The sequence below is a fragment of the Oncorhynchus mykiss genome, chromosome 12 (assembly GCF_013265735.2).
Source record: "Oncorhynchus mykiss isolate Arlee chromosome 12, USDA_OmykA_1.1, whole genome shotgun sequence".
Classification (NCBI taxonomy): domain Eukaryota; kingdom Metazoa; phylum Chordata; class Actinopteri; order Salmoniformes; family Salmonidae; genus Oncorhynchus; species Oncorhynchus mykiss.
Window position 1 is genome coordinate 63,765,680 of NC_048576.1, and position 8,972 is coordinate 63,774,651.

The 8,972-nt window shown below is 41.4% G+C and overlaps 2 protein-coding genes across 4 annotated transcripts; one reads left to right on the forward strand and one right to left on the reverse strand.

Annotated features, from left to right (window-relative positions):
* Positions 1-63: 63 nt before the first annotated feature.
* Positions 64-6,830, reverse strand: pgls (6-phosphogluconolactonase). 3 transcript variants are annotated; one of them, XM_021624500.2, is made up of 6 exons: positions 6,695-6,830; positions 5,048-5,316; positions 4,149-4,256; positions 3,664-3,765; positions 1,162-1,302; positions 64-876 (listed from the first exon to the last, which is right to left on the reverse strand). In XM_021624500.2, exons 2-6 carry the CDS (start codon positions 5,309-5,311, stop codon positions 730-732), a joined length of 762 nt encoding a protein of 253 aa, XP_021480175.2. In that variant the 5' UTR covers positions 5,312-5,316; positions 6,695-6,830; the 3' UTR covers positions 64-729. The 3 variants fall into 3 exon arrangements, with proteins under 3 accessions (XP_021480175.2, XP_021480174.2, XP_021480173.2); XM_021624499.2 differs by lacking the exon at positions 6,695-6,830 and adding an exon at positions 5,948-6,079; XM_021624498.2 differs by lacking the exon at positions 6,695-6,830 and adding an exon at positions 5,743-5,925.
* On the forward strand, positions 6,115-8,619 carry LOC110537993 (zinc finger protein 572). Its single transcript, XM_021624495.2, has 4 exons — positions 6,115-6,862; positions 7,235-7,322; positions 7,417-7,525; positions 7,765-8,619. The coding sequence occupies exons 1-4, from the start codon at positions 6,540-6,542 to the stop codon at positions 8,493-8,495; spliced, it is 1,251 nt and encodes a 416-aa protein (XP_021480170.1). The 5' UTR covers positions 6,115-6,539; the 3' UTR covers positions 8,496-8,619.
* The last annotated feature ends 353 nt before the right edge of the window (positions 8,620-8,972 follow it).

Here is an 8,972-nt window from a genome sequence, read left to right on the forward strand (position 1 = left end):
ATGTAACTGCAAGTTTATTATGACATTGAATAATATTTTTTTGCATGTGGAAACTACTACGAATTGAGCAAATGATTTGTTTTACCTTTATTCATCAGTTCTTAATGTTAATATTGAGAATTCTATACAATTATTTATTTTCACCATTGTACCCTTTAGCTAAGGGCATGTGCCACTTCAGTTTACCATCAAAATCCTACATTTTTTGGTTAGACAGAATTGCATGCCCAAAATGTTATCGCCCACTTTGATAGTCAAATGCAAAGTCGAACTTTAAAGTACAGAGGTCAACAGATTAGTAACAAAGTAAACACTGGTCCCATATGGAGACTTTCTGGCTGAGCTAGTTGGAATCCCAAACAGTTCCACAAGATTGTACACACTAAAGTTTTCATGAAATCAGAACCCTGAAACTTTAATAGTAAATCTATTTGTATTATTATGACGTTACACTGTTTGATCTGGAATGAATTATCCAGCAACTACTTCAAATGGTTTTCCCATCATGATACATACACTCAGCACAGTTCTACAACGGATGTGTTAACAATCCAATGTTTTTCATATTCATTCATTCACTTACATCCCATTTTCATGATATGTAGGTTTTAATCTCACGTCTAAAACATAACACTGTCAAATAGAAACAGGAATGTTCAGTGATATCCTGTACATTTTTCTCTGTGAATGTTGAGTTCTTCAATTCCTTTTTGTCCTTCTCTTTGGTCTTTAGAGTTTTGCTGCAGAGCCTGGTCTCTCCACCTGGAGTGTCAAGGAGGCAGCGGCTGGTTCATCTATGAGCCAGAACAGCTCACCGTGGCTGGGGACCACTCTGGCTGCAGGTAGTGCCGGGCCTTCCCCACCCTCCAGCACTTGCTGTGGGAGACCAAAACAGAAACTCACAAGTTGAAAGGAAACGCTCACTTGTCGTAGTGTTATCAACAACCACAGAAATGCTCTCAATCCATTACTGTTGTACAGTGACAATTATTTTTGTGATTTTTTAAAATTTTTATAACAGTAAATGACAGGTAAACAATAAATACAAATAAACCGAATCAAGTCTTCATAGTGACATTACTTGATTCTTAATAGGTTAGGATCAAAGTGAGATATTATTGCATCAGAGAGGATGCCAGTTTGGAGGATAGGATACAGTACCTTTAGCACTGGTGCTTTGCTGCCCCCTGTTGACACAAAGACCACACAGCGGGCTAAGTTCACCATGGGAAATGTCATGGTCACACGTTGTGGTGGGGGCTTGGGCGAGTCACCGATTGGGGCCACAATTTTCTGGGTTTCCTACAAGAGGGGTAAACCCAAAACACAAGAACGGTCCATACATAGCCAGTGGAGTCACTAAAACAACACATGCATGACAGGTGTAACCGTGTGTGTAAACGAACACATAAAAAAAAAAAAGTACTGGACAGAACCAGACCTAAATGAACTGAAAGGTTCATGATCTAAAGATCATTTTTTAAAACCTTACACTGAGACACCACAAAATACTGTCAGTACATTCATGTATAGCACCATACCTTTGAATCTGTATTTAAACCTACTGCATATTACAGTTGAAGTTGGAAGTTTACATACACTTACGTTGGAGTCATTAAAACTCGTTTTTCAACCAATCCACAAATTTCTTGTTAACAAACTATAGTTTTGGAAAGTCGGTTAGGACATCTACTTTGTGCATGACACAAGTAATTTTTCTAACAATTGATTACAGACAGATTATTTCACTTACAATTCACTGTATCACAATTCCAGTGGGTCAGAAGTATACATCTAAAAAATCTAAAGAAATCAGCCAAGACCTCAGAAACAAAATTGTAGACCTCCACAAGTCTGGTTCATCCTTGGAAGCAATTTCCAAACGCCTGAAGGTAACACGTTCGTCCGAACAAGTAATAGTACGCAAGTATGAACACTATGGGACCACGCAGCCGTCATACCACTCAGGAAGGAGACGCGTTCTGCCTCCTAGAGATGAACGTACTTTTGTGCAAAAAGTGCAAATCAATCCCAGAACAACAGCAAAGGACCTTGTGAAGATGCTGGAGGAAACAGGTACAAAAGTATCTATATCCACAGTAAAACGAGTCCTATATCGACATAACCTGAAAGGCCGCTCAGCAAGGAAGAAGCCACTGCTCCAAAACTGCCATAAAAAAAGCCAGACTACGGCTTGTAACTGCACATGGGGACAAAGATTGTACTTTTTGGAGAAATGTCCTCTGGTCTGATGAAACATAAATAGGACTGTTTGGCCATAATGACCATCGTTATGTTTGGAAGAAAAAGGGGGAGGCTTGCAAGCCGAAGTACCCCATCCCAACCGTGAAGCACGGGGGTGGCAGCATCATGTTGTGGGGGTGCTTTGCTGCAGGAGGGACTGGTGCACTTCACAAAATAGATGGCATCATGAGGTAGGGAAATTATGTGGATATATTGAAGCAACATCTCAAGACATCAGTTGAAGCTTGGTTGCAAATGGGTCTTCCAAATGGTCTTCCAAATGGACAATGACCCCAAGCATACTTCCAAAGTTGTGGCAAAATGGCTTAAGGACAACAAAGTCAAGGTATTGGAGTGGCCATCACAAAGCCCTGACCTCAATCCTATAGAAAATTTGTGGGCAGAATTGAAAAAGTGTGTGCGAGCAAGGAGACCAACAAACCTGACTCAGTTACACCAGCTCTGTCAGGAGGAATGGGCCACAATTCACCCAACTTATCGTGGGAAGCTTGTGGAAGGCTACCCAAAATGTTTGACCCAAGTTAAACAATTTTAAGGCAATGCTACCAAATACTAATTGAGTGTATGTAAACTTCTGACCCACTGGGAATGTGATGAAAGAAATAAAAACTGAAATTAATCACTCTACTATTATTCTGACATTTCACATTACAATAAAGTGGTGATCCTAACTAACCTTAGGGGATTTTTACTAGGATTAAATGTCCGGAAAGACATTCTAATTATGATAGACTGAAGGGTGGGTTCCCAGGGGGATTTATAAAATGGGCTGGTGAATGGGTGTGAGATTTTCTAATATTGTTAAAAGCCCCATATGTCAGTCTGACAGTAATTTGTGATCATGTATTCATGGCTTTGCACGACAATACATTTTGTTTCTGTCAACATGAACGCCTTCCCTTACATGTGTTAAACATAAATATTTGTATTCAACTAACTGTAGAGGGCTTATGGCTAATTTCCAATTCAAATAACATGAAACTGGGAGAGGGCTGCTTCCGACATGTATGCTGAGGGTTTTCTGTTCTCCCATAACAGATGTTAAGCAACGCCTTTTTTAACCCTCTTGGAGAACAGATGGAACGTCATGATCTGATCATCACAAGACCACATGGTTAAAAAAGAAGAAGTATCAGTAACATTGATGTAAATAGTTATCCCGTTTTAGCTCCTTCGATACCAGAATTACAACCTAGTGAGTGATACAGGCGGGGTTCCAGGTCGTCTGAGAAGATTGCTTTATCATAGAACATGCTAAACACTTCTCCAGGAGTTGTGAGATTTGATAATCTGGGCAACGCGACTGCAAAAAAAAAAAAAGACAACCTGGGAGTCAACATGGAACGAGGCTACAGTGCAATAAAGATGACCTGTAACTGGGGCGTAGACTGTGCTCACCTCCAGCAGGGGATGGTCTGGGAAGAGGGAACAGGTGTGTCCATCAGGCCCCATGCCCAACAGCAACAGATCAAACACAGGGATATCCTCCTTCGGGAAGGCCTATATGTACATGTGAGACAAAATAATTCAACGGTAGACTCAGTCGAAATGGCGTTGCCATGAGCAGCACCGGAGATATTGAGGTGAGCGAGACGCAATACTTCGCTCACACACAGTATCTGCACGGGTTCCCTTCACGCTGTTCACAGCGTGGTAGACAGGGCACCAAAACAGCAGGGAAGTAAAGTCTTGCGCTCCATGCCCTTAGTTGTTGTTGTAAATTGACCAACTATGCTGTTTACTTTTTGCATCTACGTCATATCGCTAAGTCTACGTTTCATACCAAAATAGACTATAATATCTCAGTGTTTCATGTCATAACTTCTTTGTTTCGTAACCATACAAGTGATAAATTCACTGTGTGTGTGTATATGCGTGTGTACCTCCTTCAGTTTGCGGGCATAATCCTCAGCACACTCCTGTACAGATAAAGAGGGGTCAATCGCCAGGATCCCACTGTCTGGGATGTTGATTTTGGAGAACAACTGATTCTGTTGACAAAAACAAAAATGATTGAATATAAAGAGATAGGATGAATATAAGTGTATAAGTGAAGGTTTTAATAAAAACTAGATAAAGGTAAATGCCCTGCCCCCGAATTAAATACGTGTGCTTGCAGAAAAATACAGACATCGGGCTGTAGGATAAGAATATGCACATACACTGACTGTACAAAACATTAGGAACACCTTCCTAACATTGAGATGCACCCCCTTTTTCCCCTCTGAACAGCCTAAATTTGTTGGGGAATGGACTCTACAAGGTTTCGAAAGCGTTCCACAGGGTTGCTGGCCCATGTTGACTACAATACTTCCCATAGTTGTGTCAAGTTGGCTGGATGTCCTTTGGGTGGTGGACCATATTTGATACACACAGGAAATTGTTGAGCGTGAAAAACAATGCCGTGTTGCAGTTCTTGACACAAATTTAAACCGGTGCACCTGGTACCATACCCTGTTCAAAGGCACTTAAATCTTTTGTCTTGCCCATTAACCCTCTGAATGGCACACATACTGCACACAATCCATGTCTCAATTGTCCCTTTTTAAGCTGTCTCCTACCCTTCATCTAAACTGATTGAAGTGGATTTAACAATTGACATCAATCAGGGTTCATATCCTTCACCTGGTCAGTCTGTCATGGAAATAACAGGTGTTCCTAATATTTTTTACATTCATTGTATATTAATTGTCATCTTTCGTGCATAGCAGGTTTACAGTAAACTGATTTTAATATATGCAGCCGCAGAAGCGAAGACCAGTAAACTGTGAGATTATGTTACCTTGTACAGTCCATAGGTACTCTCTCCATCGTTGAAGGGAACCAGCCTCTCATCACAGAACCCTGCTAGCCAGTGGCTGCAGTCCAGGTCTGGCAGGGCAGGCAGCTCCTTGCTGAGCATGGACACCAGGCTGCCCCCTGAGAGGCCCAGGGAGAACCGGCCATGGTCCAACAGGGCCTTGTCTGCCCGAGATGCTACCAGGTGAGCCAGAGCTGGACCAAGCTCTGCTGCTGAGGGGAATACCACTACTCTTCTGCCTGACATCCTGACTGGAATAGAAGAGGGGGGAAAAAGAAGGTTGAGGTAACATAAAACCGTTTATTGTATAACCAGTGATGCACTTCGTATACCAGCAAGGAGGAAGTGTCACTGTCAATACACCACATTGTTTTACAATTCACCATGATATTGCAGAATTTCCCCAATTCAAGAGAAGCGTGCCAGCTACCAATAAATATAACAAAAAAAGGCAAGAGTGGACTGGTCTATAATAATAATGATGGTGGTGAGAATTCTTCGGGGAAATTCACATCTCACTGTAGCCCGAATGTGACTACGCTTTACATTGCCCGTACATCAGACTAAGTTCAAAAGTAACTAAGTTCAATTGAACTTTCTGGCTTGTAAAGAAACTTTCCAAGTTTTTGCAGTGCTTAGTTTCAGGCTGTGTAACCAGAAAAATACGACTGTTATACCAGTTATCAGCATAATCTCACTGTTGCACGTTAAATGTCCATGGAACATGTAAGAGAGCTCTGCAGTGCCATTGATAGCTTGCATCTCAATCTGGAGAGTAGGTGAAGCTCACCAGTTCCAGACATGTATCAAATTCAAACTATTAGCTCTAATAAAGCGTGTGAAAAAGCAACATTTTACTCAAAGTTAATCTTGTAGAATTACCTTCTCTTTTTTTGTCGGCGAACGCAATTTTGCCACTCGCATCACTTCCTGAAACTATTCCTCCACTAGCCAATCAAATATCCAGGACCGCCCTGTTATGTTGAATTCTGGTAATTGTAGTGATTGTGATTGGCATAAATGCTGTGTGTGTTATGTGCACTGTCTTTGGATTTAAGCCTAAGAACTTTCTTTAGTACACTCTAATCGTTTTTGATGATCTGGATTGTATACGATATTAGATGTAATTCAACTAACTGATAATTAACAGTATAGTAACAGACTATGTACTACGTATAATAATTGAACCCCCTTTACGCGACATAGCTATGGTACTTATTAAATGAAAATGTTCTACAATTATTCTCCCAAATGCTTTTTAGATGCAAAGTTGCCACTTCTCTTTGCGGTGATCCTTTGTGATTTCCCCTCCGATCCTGTAGATGGAACCATGCGTCTTTGTTGTGTACATGTTTGTACAAAGAACTCGAGGCACACATTGTTAAATACAACAAACTAAATATTTGACAGCTCGTTGAAAGTAATACATACAGTTATCGGCAGATTTGAGTTTTATATAAATACGTTTGCCAAAATGTCGACAGCCTTTTGTTTTCATGCACAGCTCGTTTCTGTCATGGACGCGTTATCAAAAACAGCAGTTTCAGAAATAAGCAAACTAGTCGACATCGAATCAAAGGTTTTAAAATTAGAAATAACGCGTGGTCGGAATGAAATAGCAACACTTACAGAGAAACTGCAGCTGATGGAGAATTTGTTTTGGGTCGGCGGGGGGCACAGGCAGGACGCAACGGCAGATACACGCACGAAAACGCCAACAAGACTGAGAGATGGTTCAATGAACGATTATTGTGAAAGACCTCAGTCTGAGCCCAAAATAGCTGCAATCAAAAAAAGGTTTGCAAAGTTGACCCTTTTTGAATATTCTATGGGCAGGTAATGTACTTGTGTGTGTGAATAGATCTGGGTCGAAGACGTGTGCTGTGTTTGAGTCCCAAAAGTGCACATTTCTAATTTGCTATAGTTTTTGACCCAGGTCTGGATTATACTGGCCGCAAATAATAGCTATTAGAATGATTCTGCATGAAACCCTGTGCTGCTTGAATCCTGTGGCTTCTGCTTGCTCTTTGGGTTTAGGCTGGGTAACTGTAAAGCAGTTCTTGATAAATGCTGATGTAAAAAGGATTTTATTAAATACTTGATTTATTGATTGAACCCAACCCTTTTCATCTGGCAGAATTTAATCTATTTGTTTTCTTGTATGCTTAGTGAGAGTTCCTGGGAAAACATTTGTCCTCCCCAAGAGATGCACGTCATCCATCAGGTTGAAGATGGTGCTCTTGTTTCGGAAACAGTGGTGCGTTAACTGTCATTCCTTCTGTCAAGTAGCCTTACATTAATGTCCTTCTAGTTAACATTTATTTGCTAAGCTGTTGTTATTTACCCTAAAGCCTACCACAGTGGTGAGAGACCAGCCAGAGTTGATTGTGATCAAGGAGGAACCTTCAGAGGTGGACATATGGGGTAGTGGGCCAAAGACCGAGCTCATAAATGAAAATGGTGAGTGTTGATGGGTTAAAAATCACGAGGGCCTGGGTGTCAAATAGTACACTGTCAGGGAGGACAGTGACTTGTATTGGCATTGCTGAACAGTTGGGTAACCTAGAAGGTTGGGTAATATAGTGCAATAGGCAAATGCAGAAGCATCGGCTTGTCTTGTGTAACTGAATATAAAGGTTGAACTGTTTAATTATGTTCTAAAAGATATACTTATACATTCCTTTCTGTGTCACAAACAGGAGCAGCAACATCACTTGATACAGATGTTGGTTGTCTCGATGTGCTTCAGCATTGTCCAGACAGCTCAGACAACCACCCTATACTTACTGAGAGCCAAGTGAACCACAGCACTCAGCCCTTATCCGGAGTGCAATCGGAGGACCTGGACACGCATTGGACGCCACCTGCATGTTCACAGAGCCAGGATGTGCAGCAGATCACACTTGCTGCACAGAGAAGCTCCATAACTGGAAACAGCTCTGGTGGTATAACAAATGTGCCCTCTCAGAGTTTCAATGTGGCAAAGTCAAACATGAAGATCCACAGCCTGAGAACATCAGGAGCTAAAAGATTTGGCTGTATGCAATGTGGCAAGAACTTCAGGTGTTCTAGTCAGCTGGAAATACACCAGCGAAGTCACACTGGAGAGAAACCGTACCGATGCACGCTGTGTGGAAAGAGATACGCACAGAAAGGGCATCTTTATACCCACCAACGCACACACACCGGAGAAAAGCCATATCGCTGCCTCGACTGTGGCAAGAGCTTCATTCAAAAATGCACTCTCGATATGCACCAACGTACCCACACCGGAGAAAAACCTTATGTTTGTGTGAAATGTGGGAAGGGATTTACTAAAAACTGTAACCTTAAGAAACACATGGGTGTACATACAGAGTTTAGCATGCATGTTTACAGTGAGTCCAGTTTGCAAGAGGACAGATGGACAAATAGACCTCAGCCGTACTAGTACCAACCATAGGCCTACAGCCTCTGCAGTGGATTTGCTGGACTTCAGCCATTCAAAGTTTTCCTCATAGGATATTAGTCTTTGCTTTTCAGAAAAAATAAAGCTGTCCTATTTTTCAACATTTGCCAGGTCTCTATTTTGCTCTCTGTCAATTTTATTGTATTCAAATGTAACCTTTATTTAACTAGGCAAGTCAGTTTAAGAACAAATTCTTATTTACAATGACCTCCAAACCCGGACGACGCTGGGCCAATTGTGCGCCACCCTATGGAACTCCAAATCACGGCCGGATGTGATACAGCCTGGATATCGTTCTCCTCATTTGAAATAGGTTTTGGAGGTGAAATATAGCCGTGAAAGTAACAGCCGATCGCTAAGGGTCTAGTTTTTTAAATTGGATCTAAACATTACCGCATTGGATTGTGGGATATTTGACCGTAAACCATTAATTAAAGCACAACATGTGTTCTGACCTTT

Excerpts from the sequence above, each read along its gene's own strand:
- pgls (XM_021624498.2), bottom strand. The coding sequence starts at position 5,827 with ATGCAAGCTATCAATGGCACTGCAGAGCTCTCTTACATGTTCCATGGA. Across the intron at positions 5,317-5,742 it reads TGAGATTATGCTGATAACTG|TCAGGATGTCAGGCAGAAGA; the intron begins GTATAACAGTCG and ends CTTCTATTCCAG. Across the intron at positions 877-1,161 it reads GCAAAGCACCAGTGCTAAAG|CAAGTGCTGGAGGGTGGGGA; the intron begins GTACTGTATCCT and ends GGTCTCCCACAG.
- LOC110537993 (XM_021624495.2), top strand. The coding sequence starts at position 6,540 with ATGTCGACAGCCTTTTGTTTTCATGCACAGCTCGTTTCTGTCATGGAC. Across the intron at positions 6,863-7,234 it reads ATAGCTGCAATCAAAAAAAG|TGAGAGTTCCTGGGAAAACA; the intron begins GTTTGCAAAGTT and ends TTGTATGCTTAG. Across the intron at positions 7,526-7,764 it reads CGAGCTCATAAATGAAAATG|GAGCAGCAACATCACTTGAT; the intron begins GTGAGTGTTGAT and ends TGTCACAAACAG.